Source organism: Paramormyrops kingsleyae, chromosome 3, assembly GCF_048594095.1.
Source record: "Paramormyrops kingsleyae isolate MSU_618 chromosome 3, PKINGS_0.4, whole genome shotgun sequence".
Taxonomy (NCBI): domain Eukaryota; kingdom Metazoa; phylum Chordata; class Actinopteri; order Osteoglossiformes; family Mormyridae; genus Paramormyrops; species Paramormyrops kingsleyae.
Window position 1 is genome coordinate 34,653,677 of NC_132799.1, and position 19,716 is coordinate 34,673,392.

General features: G+C 41.7%; 1 protein-coding gene across 2 annotated transcripts; it reads left to right on the forward strand.

The window, feature by feature from the left end:
- Positions 1–570: 570 nt before the first annotated feature.
- On the forward strand, positions 571–19,426 carry mapk11 (mitogen-activated protein kinase 11). Of its 2 annotated transcripts, none has more exons than XM_023815249.2 (12): positions 571–703; positions 11,565–11,694; positions 12,193–12,251; positions 12,327–12,438; positions 12,904–12,933; positions 13,170–13,217; positions 13,319–13,433; positions 13,886–13,957; positions 14,082–14,161; positions 16,494–16,572; positions 17,590–17,763; positions 18,460–19,426. In XM_023815249.2, the coding sequence occupies exons 2-12, from the start codon at positions 11,680–11,682 to the stop codon at positions 18,531–18,533; spliced, it is 858 nt and encodes a 285-aa protein (XP_023671017.1). In that variant the 5' UTR covers positions 571–703; positions 11,565–11,679; the 3' UTR covers positions 18,534–19,426. The 2 variants fall into 2 exon arrangements, with proteins under 2 accessions (XP_023671017.1, XP_023671014.1); XM_023815246.2 differs by lacking the exon at positions 571–703 and adding an exon at positions 6,497–6,883.
- The last annotated feature ends 290 nt before the right edge of the window (positions 19,427–19,716 follow it).

The window sequence follows — 19,716 nt, forward strand, 5'->3', positions numbered from 1 at the left end:
TCTGGAAATACCTGACAGGTCTCAGCAGGCCAAGTGGAATATGACTTTAGCAGTTTCTGATCCAAAAAGCTGGGAGTGGGAGGAGTTTGGTGAGGTCATGAAAAATGACTTTCAGCTGGATTCTGGCAAACCGTCAGGTGACCATCGGCTTGAGAATGTCTTGGTATTCCCCAGGAGGAGCTGGAGGAGGTGGCTGGGGAGAGGGAGGTCTGCTTAGACTGCTGCCCCAATGACCCCACCCTGGATATGCAACAGAAAATTGATGGATGGATGGATGGATGGATGGAAATTTTGCACTTAGCACATCAGGCCCTTCCTAGGAAATGAAACCCTGTTGTTTTGCAAACTCACGTTCTTCACCATTCAGCCACTATAACACTTGCTGTTTTTTTTTTTTTTTTGCAGAAAATGCTATTTTTCATAACAAAACATACATACTGAATGTGACAGGAAAACCTGGGGAAAGGCCCAGAACTCATGCCGAGCAGAGGGAGGTGACCTTGCAAGTATCCATAGTAATGAAGAATGGAAGCTATTTAATGATGTTAGCAACAAAGGAATCCTGTGGATCGGACTTTACTACGATGAGTCGACGAATCTGTGGACATGGTCCAATGGTGACTCATCTACCTACTGCAGCAATAAAAGCACATGCTGCTCTCTGCCACCGGCTGTGCACCCCCCACTTTTGCTTGCTTTAGAGGTAAGTGCGGCTTCACTGTTTCCCCAAGAAAACTGATTTTTAATACTATAACGGTTGTTTCCAGAAAAAGTGTGTATTTTAAACATTAGACTTTTCTTGAGCTAACTGTATTCCCCAAATGGGGATTATATGTGGTTTTGGGACCACAAACACCATAAACTTAAGAACTAGTTAGGAAATCAAGTAGGCTAATACCTGACATTTTGTCCACAGAAGAAAAAAAAAAAAACTCACTCGGGGTATCGGATCTGGGTGAGTAGAAGACAAGCAAGTGGACAAATATTCAGTGGCCAAATGTATATACATGCATTTGGTGGTGAAACGTAGCATGTACACCAGTGAGAAATTATGAGAATACAAGTCACTAGATGCTTACAACTGTGGTCATGCACAGAATGTCAAACACCATGACATAGATTCAGAGTATTGTGTCTTGAAATCAGAAATCCTCCCTAGCCAAAAACAAGGACACAATACCACTGTGTATGAGCTGTTTAATCGAGCAATATTTCCTGCTCCGATTTCAACTGGGGAAAATGAAAGGTGAAAAGAATGCTTTAATTGTGTCTTGAGTAGTTTTCACATTTCTGCCGTAAGTTGTAAACACAACTTTTTACAAAACATTTTACAAAAACATGTCAAACAAATATTGGAAACTGTAGGCTGTATAGCACCATTTTTAAGCGTATCTTTTTAACAAACAACATAACAGAAATGCAGAATAGGCTACATTAATGTATTCTCATTCATTACACGTTTAGATATTATCGATAATCTAGGTACATTTTACTGCAATAATTGATCATTCAAATTCAGATATCGGCCCAATCTTAGTTCAGAGCTTGAAGACATAGTTGTATGGCAAAGTTGTTACAGAATATCAATCTTGACAACCAGTACAACCAGACATTTTCATGATGTTAATAGTTTTAGCTCAGTTTTTAAAGCTTACTAACTCATCTGGATGGCTGAAGAAAAATGCTGCTTGCGCTGCCAAATGCACGCTCCTATTTTTGATGACGTCGGCTGTAAGAGGATCTCCACTAGCTGTCCATCACATATACATTACTGCGTACATGCTGTATTATAGGTCAGATATGGACAGTGAGTCATTATATGGCTGGCAGTGCTGTTCATTCTCCTGCACCCATTATCCTAAACCATACACCCACTAATATCCTACTACATCCATTTTCTGGAAGTCTGTGCTTATCCTATGTACTAATCAGTTTCAGTTATGCTTCTCTGCTATTAGTGTTCCTAAATATACGTACATTTCTACACACAGAAATAAATTGATAAATACCATTCTAGGTGTGAAAATGTACGTACGCATGATTTACGCACAAAACTGTTCATACTCACAGTTGATAAATGACACCCCTGGTTTCATTTCAAGACAAATCACACCAAAATTGAAGCAACAGCACTAGGTGGCAGCAAAGGAAGGAAAGATTAGTGGCAGAATACACTTGATATTGTGAATACCGTAACTCTAAAAGTATTTGATGCATCTTTTTCAAGCTTGCCAGAAACTTTGTATCCAAGGCCTATTAAATTTTCAGTCAAATCGCATCAAAACTGAAGCAGTGTCAGTGGAACATGAAAGGACAGCCAGAGAACCAAATTACATTGTCATAAGTCACACAAAATAGGGCTTTTATTATAGATTTTTTGGAGTGGCGAGGAGAGTGTGTAGGGTGTGTAGAGTTTTGGGGGTGTGAGAGGAGTAGGGATTGGGGGAAGAGGGTGACAGGGCCGTCCAGGGAATACATTGTTGTTTTTCTGACAACATCTAGTTTTACTACTTTTTTAATGCCAACTGGATAACTGCACCCAGGTAATTGCTCACATACCCCAGCTGCTTCATATTCTATTTTAGATGCTTTTATTTGGCCTGTCATATAATGGCCTGTCTAATATCTCTTCAAGGATAAATGTATTTTGACTGAAAACTTTTATGAATTACTGCATGTTTTTTGAGAAACACATGGACCTCTGTGGTCACCAACCCTGCTGCTGGAGATCTACCACCCTGCAGAGCTTGGTGTGTTGAATTAGGGCAGCAATAAGCTCTGCAGGGTGGGATATCACTAGGAGCAGGGTTGGTGACCACTGAGGTAAAGAATTGCCCAATTTCTCCATTTTTATGTGTTCTTCAATTTTAATATGTGCTGGAGGAAATGACTTGATGTGATTTAGTGCACCTTCCATAGTTTTATGATATGTTACCTTACCTCTTCAGTGACATTGTTTTCTATTGTTCAGGACAGTGGACAGCGACAGTGCGGGAATAAGTATGGAATGTGTGAACATTTTGTTTCAGTAAATACGTTTCCAATGAGGTTTCTGACGTCTGTTCTGCAGCAATTAGGTGCCGAAACTCCTGGGAGAGCTCTTTCCTTTTACCCATCATGATATCATTTATGCGTGGTAACAAAAAATCATCAATGTGTATTAACCCAGCTGATATTCATTTGCACAGATAGGAGGTAGAATAACTTTCTAACTACTTCCGGATTTCAGCTGGTTCCTTGCTTTTCCATGCCTTGGTGTACTGCTTTTTTTCCTCCGTGTCATTCCACTTTATTACACATAACTTTATTTGGACTTTATTGTTGTGAATTCGTTATATTTGTTGATTTCTGCAGTTAATACCAATGTCTGGTGAAAATGAATATCCTCATTGGAAATATATTTACTGAGAAGAAATGTTGACGCATTCAGTAGTTCTTGTCCCCACTGAATATCATTCTAGTTAAACCTTTATGTAATGATAATGATTATTAGCTATTTGTGATTGCCATATATTCAGATTAAATTCATATTGAAGAAAAGAAACATTAAAATTGCATTTCCCCCCATGCAGGACATGGACATTTTGTTGAGATGAAATACTTGCTAAAAGTAATAGATATTGCAAATTTTTAGTTTTGTGATGTATCTTCTCAGACCAGAACTTCACTACAACCACCCCAACTGTGGGGATCCCCAAATCTGCTGCCACTATCAGCGGCAATTCTGATTTTGCTCCACAAACAGATAAAAGGAGGAATATGTCTGATCACTTTATGTGTGTTAATGCCTCACCTGCCCATATTGCTGTACAATGGTAGAATTGATTTATTGTTGTTCATTATTGTTACGTGTGTGATCCTGCTGCCTGGCTGCCTGCCTGCCTGTGCACGCTGCTCCTCTGGTTTCCCTGTGTTTCCCCACCGCTCTCCCTGCCTTGTTTTGACCCCTCGCGATCTGTTTCCTTTGACCTTTTGGTATTGTGTTTTTGGTTGAAATAAAACCCCTTTCGTTTTCCCCCCCGGCACCTGCCTTTGCCTCCATCCATCCCAAACCGTGACATATAGCGGGTGAAACCCCCACCCTGGATGGGATGTCAGTACACACACATGTATTAGGTATCCATATGTTTGTGGGTCTCTCCATTTATTTCTATATAATCCAAACTATGACAATTTTAACCATAAGTAATCAAAGAAAATATAAGACTTTTGGTTGATTTCACAGATTTTTCATAAAATTGAGTTTCCCCTTGTGGGGACTGGAAAAAAGATCCCCACAACATCAAAATAACAGATTTTGGTCCCCACAACGTGGTTATTAACATAACCACACACATGTACAGACACAGCTTAGGCATTTTAAAGATGCCAGTTTACCAACGTATGTTTTTGGATGCGAGAGGAAACTGTATTCATTCAATAAAAGAAGGTGCAAACTCATGCATAGTGAACACTGGTGTGGTCTGTAGTGGACTAGTATGCTGTCAGTGCTGTTACCCTGTGCCGCACTCTGTCTTGATTGGGTTACGCTCCTGCCACCTGACCCTGTACTGAGAATTTGATGGAAGATGGATGGATAAATGGTCTGGATATCTACATATCACTGAATCTTTATAAACCGAATTTGCGTTGGCTTAGTGAAGAAAATAACTGTGTGCATATTCAATTCATCAAGGTAACCTACATTTCATTGATGAGAACAAGGTCGCTGCACTGAAACACTGTATGGATTATTACTCTACGTTAGTACACATCACTAACAAAAGTATGCAAACAGCAGTCGAGCAATTGATGATCAAGAATACCTTTCCTAGTAGTGGAGTGTGGATTGGTTTGGAGCGGTCCTTCCTGGACTGCAATGGGTCCTAGTACTGGACAGGTCTCTCACAGGCTGGTTTTACCCAATGGGATGATGAGTACAAGTCTAGGCCAGCAAAATACTGTGGCAAGATAATCCGCACGGACCACAATGAACTGAGGTGGCAGGATGGCTGCTGTGAGGATCAGCTGCCCTTTATCTGTCAGGTGAATCCATCTGTCACTTATTTTGTCTTATTGAAAATCGTTCCAAATTCACCTTGTAATCTGTACATCTCCTCGCTCTATTCAACACGAGACGTTACCCTGGTGATTCATGACATGAATAAATAAGCTGAAAATTGTTGGTCAAAGTCCTTTGTGGGTTAAGTTTAAAGTTGAGCAACTGTTTTAGAAATACCAAGATTTCCCCTGACGCTGGTGTTCTTTACTGCGGCCACTAGGGGAATAATGATGCAGGTGCACAAATTAGAATCCTCTCCAAATGTACTAACAATACTAAGAGTGATACTTTATTAATCCCTGTGAGGACATTCTCTAGATATGTGTGTGCAGCTATTTTAAGGAGGTGAGATTTCTTGGTATAGTTGTTGTGTTCTCATGTTGTATTTTGATGATGTTTTCATATTGCAGTGAAAAGAGAAAATTGGATGTTCCCAAAGAGCAGTAAGGAGTTGGCTTGTAGGGTCAGCAAATTAATAACTGGAAATGGGTAACACAGATCGCTGCTGGTTAATGTGAACACGCTGACCCTCACTTGAGTCAGGTCAACCCCCAAATACCTTGGGAATGGTATCTGGGCTGAAGTAGCATTAATTAGCAGGGTTTGTATGGACTCATTTGTGTTTTTTTTTCCCATTGGGTGCTTCTTCTCTTCTGGCTGACCATGCAGGTACAGCAGGATGTGATGCCTGAGCCTGTTGCTGGCATGACCCTTAAATTTGGTCACCTTACATCAAAACATTTTCACCAGTCTTTCACTAAACACGTCAATGCTCCTATTTCTGCAAAATACACTCCAGAATATACATTGTTTCTGACTTTACTGTAGTACCTATGTTACATTTTTAAATAGAATTTTGATTTAGTTGAGTTATAAAGATCTAAATCAATGTTACATTTTTAATCAGTAATTTACTGCCTTAACTCAGTAAAGTCCAGCAGGATCAACAAATAGGAATTTGTTTTGAAATATTGTTTGTTCTTTAATTAAAATAAAGACAATGCAATTGTAATACGATTTGCCACCTTTATGAAGTTGTGTGGAATTTTTTAAAAGCTTTGCTTCTTTACATATAAAAAGCTAATTAACTTTCGTTGTATTTTGAATGTACATCTTGTTCATAGGTAAATTATCCAGTTAAAATAAACGCATTTATCTAAATACAACGATGAGAAATATGTATGAAGATGAGCTGGGCAAGTCAGTCAAAGTTATTAAGTCAATAAAATTACTAGTTGATCAAAATGTAACCTTTAAAACCTTTCCTTTGTACTGCAAACATATAGATTCATACTTTAAATATCGATAAAGATAAAGTGTAGTAATATGGTATTCATCTTAAAAATCTTTTTTTTCCTTTTTTTTACAAAAACTAAAACAATATAGACCCTGTCACCTAAATTAAAGTTAAATCATAAGAGGAGGCATAAATTCAATCCTTACTAACGCAAACGCCATAAGGAAGGCGATGGCAATATTCACGCTTCCTGGACTTATCCCATCCCCCACCCCGCTCCCCTCACCCTGCATCCGTGCTCAGAATCTGTAACAAGCGCCCCCCTTTCACATCACATTACTGGCTATCCACGAAGCGAGCAAGAAAGCCGGGGTGCAAAATACACCAAGAGGCCGACAGGCGCCCTGCCCGCCTCCGATTGCATGCACATCCAGTGCCGGTCCCTTTAGTTAGCACCGATCGCTCTGAACTGAGCCGGGCGCGCCGGGGACGATGTCAGCAAGACCGGGCTTTTACCGGCAGGAGCTCAACAAGACGGTGTGGGAGGTGCCCGAACGGTACCGGAACCTGACGCCTGTAGGTTCGGGGGCCTACGGCTCGGTTTGGTGAGTAGGGGGGGAGATGGGCGCGGCAGTCAAAGAGTGTGGGCATCGTCATTAAAACACTTCTATTATTATGTTGTTGCACCTGTGATTTGATGTTCTGCAAAAATGCTGCTTTTTCGTTTAAAAAAGATAACGCCAATTATTATTATTATTATTATTGTTATTATTATTATAATAGGACTTTTCAGGTGTCTTTGCTCACAAAGGTATTTTGTAAATATTTTTTCTCGTTCTTTTTCCTTTTCACTAGTCCTCTTTATACGTAGGCTATGTGAGGGGGTAGCCTTGCGGCAGTGTCGTTACTGATCGCTGTGATACCGGCGATCGGCTCGGTTCCGCCGGGCAGCTGTGTTCCCAGTACGGGGAGTGGCACAGGTGATTGACTGATAACGAGAAGGCTGCGGGACGCCTTCTTCATAATAAAATACATATTACGGGGGGTGGCTTTGGGGGTGGGGATTTGGTGGGGGTTCGGCCCGGCGGGGGGCTACAGTCGTATAAATGCTGCATTTAGCAGCCGACGAACAAGTCGGTGCTTGTTTACTTTTCTCTAGCGGCGTCGTGAAGCGATGGGGGTCCCTGCAGCCCCATGCCTGAGCATCTACGTCAGTGCTCAATAACATGCCAGTTATTCATTTTTATTTATTTATGTTTTGTATTTAGATATTGCGGCGAATATCTACGTGAGAATTTATTATATGAAACAAGATTTCAACAAAGATGATAAAAGTATTTATCTAGCTAAGTTGGCTACTAAAACGACTGTTAGGGTCTATTTAATTCCAACATAGGAAATAAAGACCTTCAAACATATAGCAAAGTTATATGAAACAGTTGAACTGCTTACTAAAATCCGAATACTCCTAACTGGATATTGGATATTTTGGATAATTGTTCAATTCAGCGGCGTTCCCAGCCTGAATAAATAGGCACAGTTCCTGTGTGCTGGATTAGTTACAGAAACTGCAGCACAAATGTTTGTACTGCAAATATCTGGACCTGCACGCTTGTTTCGGATCCCTCTGCGCTATCTGTATCTCTGTACGCATAATTAGGTCAAAGTACCTGTAATTACGTTTTTTGAGTGGACCGCCACATAAAACATGGCTCGTCGTCAACATGATCGTGTACTAGTTTCCGAAGGAAAAGTAAAAAAGAAATCGATAGTACTTATTATGACATGCATTTATACAGTTCCTTCTTATAAGGACACAGTTAAAGGGCCTTCACATGAATGTGTCAAACTGGTACACAAATCTGATTTAATTTACTAGTAGTGAATCGAGAGACAATAAATTAAACCTGAAGTGAAATACTATGCTTATAAAATGTTTAGTGTCTGCTGCATACCTGTAATCGTTCATGGTGGCAGTGTGAATGGTTTGTACAGTGGTACTGGATGCCAGGTCATTACAGGACACACACACACACACACAGAGTAGTGAATTAACGACTTCAGGAGCACCTTAGTTACACTTTCCGTAAGCCCTTCCTCTGCTTCCACTCCCCACAACAAAACAACAATTATCTATAACATTATTAATTATTAGCAACTATAAAATGATGTCTACAAAGTCAAAGAGGATGTGATGCTGTATCGGACGAGAGTAACCACATTAGAAGAAGAAGTAACCTTAAAACATTACACTCTGATCCAGTGCGTGTCGACTGCATTCACAATGTGACCTCAAGACAAATTCTCCAAAGAAACCATAGACCATAGATAACTTTTTAGAATGAGGCAAATATCAAAAGAATATAAAACTATACTTCCTATTACTATTAGAATGTTTTCCTCCATACTTTACTGGCATAAAACTCATTGATCAGGCTCATAATATACATTTTTACTTAGGAAACAGTCTAAGCATGCACATCCCAGAAAGTACACAATGGTATAGAAAAGCACCAAAAATTAAACATATTTAGAGTTGGTCTCCCCATTCTGTTTTAACTAATCACCAACTCGCAACAAAACTGAAAAGCAATAAAGGATTACTAAAAAAATAGTAATAATATAATAATAATAATAAAGTAGACCACCAACAAGGACCCTCAAATTAATCTGGGCCTCTAGGCCAAGTATGTATTGCTGTAACCAGGAGCTGAGTGTCGAGTAGGAGGGGCAATGTTGAGTAGGAGGGGCAATGTCAAGTAGGAGGGGAAATGACGAGTAGGAGGGGCAATATTGAGTAGGAGGGGTTTATAACAAGGGTAAGGGTTAGGGTATCAGATGATAACAGGTCCTTTGTTATAAACCCCTCGCTCATTGCCCCTCCTATTTGACAGTGCCCCCCCTGTTCGACTTTGCTCCTCCCACTGCACATTCGGCTCCTGGCTGCAGTGATATGCTTCTCCTCTAGGCTGCAGCCTGGGCAAGCCTGTTCATTAATCCCTGCCTGCACACACACATGCTATGGGCAGTTCAGAGACACCAGTTTGCCGAATTACACATCTTTGGACAGCAGGAGGCAACCCACACAAGTATTAGTGCTCCAATACCCCTTTAAAGTATGGATTTAATTAATCAGCTAGTTAGAAGTGTCTTTGACTGAAGGCCATTCTGCTGTGGTGTCTTCATGAAAGTGTGTAACTATGCTTCTGAGGGCCAGGGAGTGAGGCACTGTTGAAGGACCCACCTCGCAGTAGTTATCATGGCTGGGCTGTTTCTGATGTAAAGTCTGGAAGCCTCCTTCCATCGTCTACCCAATTCCCAGGCCTTGTGGGAGACTTACCTTGGGTCTACGGCCTTTCCTATTATGGAGCACAGAGAGCTGTCCAATAATCAGTCAGCACAACATATATACATCCTATGATACACTAATAAATGGATATGCAAGGATAAGTTTATATATACTGCATATATGGTGTTTAGAAAGCGGATGGTCCAATCTATAGACCGGACTACCCAAGCTTGCTGAGGAATTGCGGTGTGTCTCTCTCTCTTTGTGTGTTCTTCTGTGGTTAATGGCAGCACCTATGTTTCTGAACACTGAACCAGATTCTTTTTATGACATAACTTCCTTGTCCTGCATGCAAAAATATGTCCTAAACTAATAAACTGGGTTTGTGTCCTATTTCTGTCCAAGGGTTGAATTAGCTCTATCGAAGCCTGCGTCACCCCCCAGAACTACTCAAGTCAAATGAAAGTGATGGCGTTCCAATTGTGCAACAAGACGAGCGATTAGATTTGATGGCTATCTGCGTCATTATGATGCAGTCGAGCAACTTAATAAATGTAGTCAGCACAATTCAAATAAAGTGGTACCTCAGTTCTCGAACCCATAAGAGTATGAAGCTCATAGAGTAGGTGATTTGATATGAAGCAGTGTGCTTCTCATAGGTCTGTATTTAAGAGGGCAATGGCCTGGGGAAAGAAGCTGTTCAGGATGTGCTTGGACCATGTGTCCATGGTGAGAGAGGTTGGACATTAATTTCCTGGCTCTTTTCCTCATCCTTCATGAGTACAGGTCTTCATGCAGGGGTGGGGGGGACAGCCAGTCATTTTCTCTGCATATCACACAATTTGCTGTGGTTTCCACTTAGAGTGTGATGGCACAGAGACAAACCAGATTATAACCGATTCTATTACAGCCATGTACCACTTCTTTTGTTATAGCTTCTGTGATAATTTCTTCACCTGACATAAGGGGTACAGATGCTGTTGCGTCTTCATAGTTAGGCTGGTGATATTATTGTCCCATCTGAGGTCTTATTGGATGGTGGTGCTTACTTTTTTTTGGTAGCTGGGCTCATCGCCATTTTTGATGTGTCCAGTCAGGTTGGTGTTGTCTGCAAAATTAAGGAGCTTTACAGAGTTGCTTTGTGAAGCAGGGGAGAGAGAATATACCCTTGTGGAGCACCAGTGCCGAAGAAGATACCATCTGAAATGTGGTTGCCCAACTGCTGGTCAGGAAGTCCTTAAAATTATTTTCAGACCCTTTGCTAAGCCTCCAGTTTGTTAAGTGACAAAGCATGTATGAGGCTTAAACCGCCATCTGGAGATGCAGAATTCATACAGAAGGCAAATGACCCAACATAGAGAGACGTGCCCCTCAGGGATGTGCTGAAGAGCTCGTTGGGGTTGAACGTTCAAGTTTTTTGGCTGCCAGGAAAACTGAGAACCAGGTAAAGCCAGCTGGCTGGCAGGTAACAGGAAGGTGCTCTGGGTGCGATATGGCACTGTGCCGGAAAAGCAGTGTTAATGTCAGTGGCTGGTGGGCGGTCCTGGCATTTCATCTGCCTCCGGTTCTGGGGAATAAGGATTGCACCAGAATTGCTCCCTTTACAGAATTGTCTGCATATTTTAACACCATAATGGTAATCTGATCATGTAATTTAATAATGTATTAAAAATCTAATTCATGGGGAGTAAACCTATTTTTCTAATGAAATTAACAATTTGCACACCATCCTCAGTCTGACAAAATGAATTACATAATTGAATAAAACAAGTATATTCATAATTGGTTCATCAGTATACTGTAATAATTTCAATTTCCCTCTTAATAACTTATTAATTGATAATTAAAATTTGCCTGCCTCTCTACTTTCCCTGTTCTCGTCCACTCCCTGTTTGTTCCTCCCTGTTCTCGTCCACTCCCTGTTTGTTCCTCCCTGCTCCTGGTTCTCCCTCTTTTCCCTCCTACTCCGCTCACCCCTCTCATCCCGCCCCCCACAGCTCGGCGTACGATGTGCATCTCTGCCAGAAGGTGGCGGTGAAGAAGCTGTCGCGGCCGTTCCAGTCGCTCATCCACAGCCGGCGCTCGTACCGGGAGTTGCGGCTGCTGAAGCACATGAAGCACGAGAACGTAAGAGAATCCTGCTTCGCCACTGTCGTCGTCTGTTCATGTAGCAGCCTCACTTACTGAAGGCCTTAGCTTTGTGCATCTCATATAAATGTCTGTGTTACAAAGTGACACCATGAGCGACATATATGCCATAGTAACTCCACTCATATGTCTATAGATGCATTGAAGAAGCAACTTGATGAGCTAGTGTGAGGTTAGGGTTATATATAGACACTGTAACCTCATACCCCCACAGTAAGAGGTTTAAACCTCAACCCTGCATTGTGTGTGTGGAAATTGCATGTTTTCCCCATGTTATACAGGGTTCTTCTGGGTATGATGGCTCACATGCTGTTTGGTGAATTGATGTCTCCATCTCTGTACTGGATAAATGTTAAGAAGATGGGTCGATGCTATCCTTATCTCACATGCATGATGTGATTTAATGCACACTCGCACCCTAACTTTTTCTAGAAACAATGGGTATCCAGTAAACATTGAAACTCTTTCTCCGTTTAGGTCATAGGCCTGCTAGATGTCTTTACTCCCGCCTCATCTCTGGAAGACTTCAATGAGTTGTGAGTGCCTGTGAGCCATTGGAATTTGTCCAATGCAGATTTGCCATCCTCTGTAACATTCCTTTGCTCCCCCAGGTACCTCGTCACCAACCTGATGGGGGCAGACTTGAACAACATAGTGAAGTTCCAGCGGCTTTCAGACGAACACGTGCAATTTCTTATTTACCAGCTCCTCAGGGGCCTCAAGGTGAATTCCTACCTGACACAATCATTTCCTAAGCCTCTATGCCAATGTTTCCCACCTCAGTCATCAGGGACCCCAGACAGTTCACATTTTTGCTCCCTCCGAGCTTTCTACCACATTTTTGCTCCCTCCCAGCTCCCTGCCAAACAGTCCACATTTTTGCTCCCTCCCAGCATTCTACCACATTTTTGCTCCCTCCCAGCTCCCTGACAAGACAGTCCACATTTTTGCTTCCTCCCCCCTCCCCCCTCCCCTACCGGGGACTGCCTGGGGGTCCCCAAGGACCGGGTTGGGAAACACTTCTCTATGCAAATCCCAGAAGCTGTTTGCCTGTGTAGATAACTTTCCCTTCTAACTAGTGAAAAATATAGGAGCCATTGTGAACCTTTTCTGGTGCTGAAATTCCTCATTAATCTCAAGTTGTTCTATCACCATCTGACATTCTTTTTTTCCACTTTTACTCACCAGTACATTCATTCAGCTGGACTGATTCACAGAGTAAGTTCCAATTTCCTTTGCCATGTACTCTCAAAAACATATCTGCTGTTTTTAACAGATTTTCTGGGTTTAGTTCTTCTGTAGGCGATACTTCCTGAGTCACCCGAAGGCCTTTACTGCATATTTTAATAGTATTGTGTCTGTGACTCTACTGGGTTTGTTTGGAAAAGTGTGGGCTAGTTTGGCAGGTTTGATTCTTAACGCCCCTTCTCTGTCTGTTATCTATGTTTGCACAGGACCTGAAGCCAAGCAATGTAGCTGTCAATGAAGACTGCGAGCTAAGGGTAAGGTGGAGCGGCTCCCCCGGAGGTCTGGAGGGGCAATTACAGTCCAGCTGAACGGTGGCAGGGACACACTGAGCCAGTGTGCCTCTGTGCCCCCTCAGATCCTAGACTTCGGGCTGGCAAGGCAGACGGATGATGAGATGACAGGATACGTGGCGACTCGCTGGTACCGAGCGCCTGAGATCATGCTCAACTGGATGCACTACAACCAGACAGGTAACTTTATAGAATTAAAAACTAGAACAGTGACACCAGAAACTCATACTTCAGTACCCATCAGTCAGAGCAATGGTTACTACTGTATATCGATGTCATTCGAAATCTGATATTGTGGCTAAATATTATTTCTATATGTGAGTAATGCAGTGCTAAAAAATACCTAGTAGTAAAAATGTGTTTGATTTCTTCTGCTATAACGCTGAGTCATGTCTGCTTGTTAAAATATTTTTTAAATATTTTTTGTTACGTTTTTTTGCATACCAAGATGGAACAAAGAGTATTCTTATTGTACAACACGTGTCTTTAGAGGGATTTTATAGACCATTATATAGAGTTACTGTATATTCTTTGCATTCCTGTTAAATAGACTTTGGTTGTACTAGAAGGTAATACGATATGTAACTCACGGTCTAATGATGTTGTGTATGATGTCATTTATGATCTTGCAGTGGATATCTGGTCAGTGGGCTGCATCATGGGAGAACTATTGAAGGGGAAGGTGTTGTTTCCCGGCAATGACTGTATCCTTCACAGAGAGCGAGAATGAAGGAGGGTGATTTTAATGTGTTAATGGGCTGTAGCCCTGGTTTGGAGGGGTGTGGATGCTCACATGGGTGTTGGAATGGCCTTTACCGTGCCTCTTAGACATCGACCAGTTGAAGAGAATCATGGAGGTCGTGGGCACGCCGACCCCAGAGCTACTCAAGAAGATCTCGTCCGAACACGTAAGAAAGGAAACACTACTATTTCGTATATTGCTACTTCAGAAATCACTAATGTTTAACTCTATAAAGACTCACTGTCTGAATTAATTCTCCTAAAACTCCTTTGGAAGGAACGAGCAGCTCAAAGAGCCTACAGAAATTTACATTTATACCCAACCTGATTTCTTTGGGCTTTTGAGACTGAATCGTGTGTCTGATCTTAGTGCCGCAATGATGTTGTTTTATATGGAGGCCAAATCAGTTCAATCAGTAGAATCTTTCCTTCCGCAACAGAGTGGGGATGGGAAGGTGGAGAGAGAGGCTGGGGTTACAAAATGGGAGACAGAGGGGAAGGGAGTGATCCAGAGAGAGGAAGAGGTGAGGGTCAAGAGAGGCAAAAAGGGGGAGGAGAAGGGAGGGTAGAGATAGAGCAAGTAGGTCAGGGGAACTTATTTGTTGCCATGGAGTTTCATTCAGCAAAGTTCCTGGAAGAGCTGCCTGCAGAGGTCACTAAGGGCAAAAGTGTCCCTGTCCCACAAAGCAGTGAAACAGGAGGGGTAAGAATGGGAAAGATCTAGAAGTTAGGAGGCACGAAGAAGAGAGGGTCAATAAGTGGCAGAAAACGCATCTGACCCTGGTTTTTCGTAGACTTTTTTGGTCATTTTTTCCACTTTATAGCAGCCAATTAAGATATGAACCTGTTTTTAAACTTTAAGACCCTATATGAACAAAAGCATCGGGACTCCTGGTCATTACACCCACAGGAACTTTTATGACATCCCATTCTAAATCCATAGGCACCAATTTGGGATTTGATGCCCCCTTTGCATCTATAACAGCTGCCACTCTTCTGGGAAGGTTTTCCATAGGATTTGGGAATTTGTCTGTGGGAATTTTTGCCCATTCATCCAGAAGAGTGTTTGTGAGATCAGGCACTGATCACTGGAACTAAGGGGCCCAGCCCAACCCCTAAAATACAACGCCATACCATTATCTTCCTTCCACCAAACTTTACAGTTGGCATGATGCAATCATGCAGGTAATGTTCTCCTGGCATCTGGCAAACCCAGACTCATCCATCAGACTGCCAGTCACAGAAGCGTGATTTGTCACTCCATAGAACACATTTCCACTGCTCCAGAGTTCAGTGGCGGTGTGCTTTACACCACTCCATCCAACGCTTGGCATGCGCTTGGTGATTTGAAGCTTGCATGCTGCATACCATGGAAGCCAATTCTATGAAGCTGCCAGGACACAGTTTTTGTGCTGGAATTAATGCCAGAGGAAGTTTGGAACCCTGTGGTTATTGAATCAACTGGGCACTGGTGACTTTTACGCACTATGCGCCTCAGCACTCGGTGACATGGTCTGACACTGAGTTTCTGTTGTTCCTAAACGCTTCTACTTTATAATAATCCCACTTCCAGTTGACTGTGGAATATCTAGCAGGGAAGAAATTTCACAATCTGACTTATTGCAAAGGTGGCATCATATGACAGTGCCACACTTTAATTCACTGAGCTCTTCAGAATGACCCATTCTTTCATAAATGTTTGTAAACCTGACTGCATGGCTGGGTGCTTCGTTTTATACACCTGTGGCATTGGGTCTGAATTAAACACCTGAATTCAATGATTAAGAGGTGTGTCTCAATACTTTTGTCCACATAGTGTATTTTCAAACTTTGGGATTTAAAAAATATGTTTTTCTCATATACTCAGTGGCCACTTCATTAGGTACCTCTACATGGTAGCAGGTAGGACCCCCAATTGTCTGTAGAACCACTTCAAGGGTTGACAAGTTGTGCTTTCACATAAGCTTTTCTGCACACCACTGTTATATCTTTGCACTTTAGACTCTTCTGTTAGCTTTAATGAGTCTGGCCATTTTCTCTTAGACATCTCTTACTAACAGGGTGTTTTTGGCCACAGAACAGCTGCTGACTGGATGCTTTTTTTGTTTTGTTTATCTCACTCTTCTCTATAAACTCTAGAGTCTAGACACTGTAATGTGAAAATCTAAGGAGATCAGCCATTTCTGAGATACTGGAGCCACCATCTCTGGCAATGGCAAATAGACTGTGCTTAAAGTCACTTAGCTCAGGTGTCTTAGCTGATTAAATGCTTAATTGTATAGCAGTTGAACCTCTAGACCTTATCTGCATGCTATATATATTCATTTGCAGCCACATAACATACATAATCGCTGCTTGGAGGAGCAGGTTGTTTGCAATAACTGTAGGTGAAGCTATTAAAGTGGACACAGTGTATTTTCACTCCTTCAGATCTGGAAGGCAGATGCTGTATGTGAACATTTGCAGCTGGCCTTGCTGACAGTCCTTTTGTGTTCACAGGCACAGAAGTACATTGAATCCCTGCCCTACATGCCCCAGCAGGACCTGGGGAAGCTGTTCCGGGGAGCCAATCCGCTGGGTGAGAGGGTGTCATGTGACAGTAGTAGTGATGCAATGTGATTGTGTGACATGGTGGAATTCCATTGGAAATGTTATCTGTAGGATCTTGTAAAATGTAGAGTCCTGTATGGATAAGTACAATAAATACTCCTTAGTCATTACAAATGATACCTTTGTGCGTAAGTCAGTCACTATAAAAGTTTCATCTTGCATTTTAATGACCAAAAAGCTTGTAGTCATGGAACTTTATTTTTTACTATGAAATCTTCCTATTTAAGCCCACTAGATTTACTTTTGAATGATTTAAATACATTTTCTATGGTTATCAAAAACCACTCACCATTTTACAGTAGTACAATAGACTTGCCTCTTATCCCTGTTATGTCTAATCATAGACAGGATGGGCTTTAACTCGGCAAACTCCTAGAATGGATATGCTACAATTTTGCTCTAGAGCCATACTTCTAATCAGCATTTCTTCACAGTGATCAAATACTTGAGAATATACACCATATCAGTCAAAAGTCTGTACGCACCTGCTTTTAATGCATTTCTATTCATTTTAGCTATGTTATTCATCTTACAGTATGCATAATACGTATCAGATATTGCAACAACTAAAAGAAATGTTCAACATCTCAAAATTTTCTCACATTTTAGCCATGACAGCATTGTAGACTCAACCAGCTTCCATATGTAGCCGCCTGGAGTGCTTCTCCAACAGTCCTGCATGAGTTTCCATAAGTTCTAGGCACAATTTAGCCACCTTGCTCTTACTGTTCAATCCAACTCGTTCCAAAACCAGCTCTATACGGTTTAAGGCAGGGATTGTGGGGGCCATGTCAACTGCCACAGCACTCCATCTCTTTCCTTGTTCACAAGTTAATACAGCTTTTGTATAACCTCAAGGTGTGTTTAGGGTCATTATCTTTTTGAATAAACAATTGATTTTCAGTAGGTGTGTTTAGACCTTTGTCTGGTAGTATATAACATTATAGCTGTAGCATGGTATGAACTGATGCCATTCATCTCTCAGCTGTGGATCTTCTGAAGCGGATGCTAGTTCTGGATTGCGACGGTCGTGTGACGGCCAGCGAAGCCCTCTCGCACCCCTACTTTGCACAGTACCACGACCCTGATGACGAGCCAGAAGCCCCTGCTTACGACCAGACTCCCGAGAGCAAGGACCGCACCCTGGAAGAGTGGAAAGGTGAGTTTCAAGAAGGTGGGGAGGGGGAGGAATGAGAAGGCAGGGCTGAGCTTTGAGGTCCCGTCGATTATGTTACCCAACTAAGACTGTACATGTGCATGGTCTGTTCAGTCTCATGGATACTGTTACCATGGCTGTACCACACAGAGATAAGCCAGAAAAATGTAATCACTGCCTAACATTACAAAACACATTACAGATACTAATATTCCAGAAAAGCTAGATGCAAATGCTAACTCAACATCTTGATCGACACCCACCTTAAAATCTGACGTTTATCTCTAACCCTTTCTTAGTTCATTAGTATTGCATTCATTATGACGCCTATTGATGTGAGTCGGTCAATATGACCAGCTGGCTGCAATACTCGCTGCATCTTGGGGCGGTGGCTGCATGATGCAACCATGGCAACAGGAATTTTTGTTGTTTTGCGTCCAAGAAAAAGGGAAACCCCCCAGGCTAAAGCATACACGTCCCAACAAGCTCAGTTTACTGTTCAGTCTAAAAGGCTTCGTTCCAAATGAGTGCAATGACACTTAATTTGTTCCAAAAATTATAAGCGGACATTACAGACGTTATGAATGCCTTTGTGTTCTTCCTTCCAGCTTAAAGATGGCTGTCTTTTTGAAAACACAGTCTTAGAATTGCTGTTGTTCTTTACTCATCCAAACCCTCCCCTCCCCTCCCCCACTACAGAGCTGGTGTTTGAAGAAGTCAAAAGTTTCAAGCCCCCTGGTAATAAACAAGATAGTTTGGAGGCGGAGCCATAAGGGGCAACCCTGACCCCTTTGTACTTTCTCTGTCTATCCTGAGGACAGACGGCCCCCTTCGTTTGGCTGGCTATCAGTCAGCAAAGTGGGGAGGAACCAAAGAGACTTCTAGCCAACCAGAGAAGATCGCTCTTCCTTTGGCATGACTCCCACAACCATCTTCTGTCTGTCCATCATTCTGCAAAAAAATGAACTCTAATGACTATGAGAATGAAGTATTACTTGAAAAATACCTATGGCCAGAAGGCATGCTATTTTTTTTTGCATTTCTTTTAACTCTTTTTATGTTCTCTTCCCCATTTTGCCTATATTAATTTGAATTAGTGAGAGTCCCTTAAAAAATGGCTGTCTGACTCATGTCACAAAGCGAACTACTAAGACAGGTGTCACACCCAGTCACACACAAGCTCAGATCTATTCTCGAAAACAAACCATTGTGATTGTCAACACAATTTACTTGCTGTGTTAAGGTGCCTGGATGGAGGTTGAGTCTCGATGACAGGCTGGAAGTAGGACCAGGCTCTCAGTAAACTGACTATTGAAAGGAAGAAGGAAAAATTCATGCGCCTGATTCATACCCCCCCCCCCCCAAAAAAAAAAAAAAAATGGTTGGAGGATGAACTTTTTTATATCTAGCAATACCTGCAGAGTAATAGAATCAGAATCAGAATCATACACGATTGGTCCAAAGGAACTCTCCTGTCTGCTTGGTAATCATCTGCCCTCAGGACCCTGCCTTTATCACACTTAGTCCCTGGTAAACTGCATGTCTGTCGTTAAAAACGTGCAACTCGCTCGCCCCTGCAGGCGACTCCTCCCTTTGCAGCACCCCAGCGTTTGAGCCTGCAGGCTTATTCCAATAAACCAATAAAGCTACTGGTTACACCACGCAATTTCAATGGCTATTGTTTTTTTCTCCTTGTTTCCATTAAAAAAAAAATAATTTAACTTACAATTAGCCTATTTTTCATTAAGATTAACATGGGAATTATGGCTATAAACTTAGAAAGTATAAGGAAATCATCTAAATCTAAGAAACATTTCAAATTTGAACATTTGAAATTATTTTATTAGAATTATGTTTTGGCATATAATTGCTATTGTGACAAATATCCATTTATACAAAAGACAGCTATTAAGTACTAAATTTGTTTATTAAAATGTCATGCTGTCTTGTTGACTT

What these genes read in the sequence shown, in the direction of transcription:
- mapk11 (XM_023815246.2), top strand. Translation starts at nt 6,771, where the DNA reads ATGTCAGCAAGACCGGGCTTTTACCGGCAGGAGCTCAACAAGACGGTG. An exon ending in CTGGAAGACTTCAATGAGTT is followed by an intron (nt 12,252 to 12,326) that starts GTGAGTGCCTGT and finishes TTGCTCCCCCAG; the next exon opens with GTACCTCGTCACCAACCTGA. An exon ending in CAGCTGGACTGATTCACAGA is followed by an intron (nt 12,934 to 13,169) that starts GTAAGTTCCAAT and finishes ATGTTTGCACAG; the next exon opens with GACCTGAAGCCAAGCAATGT.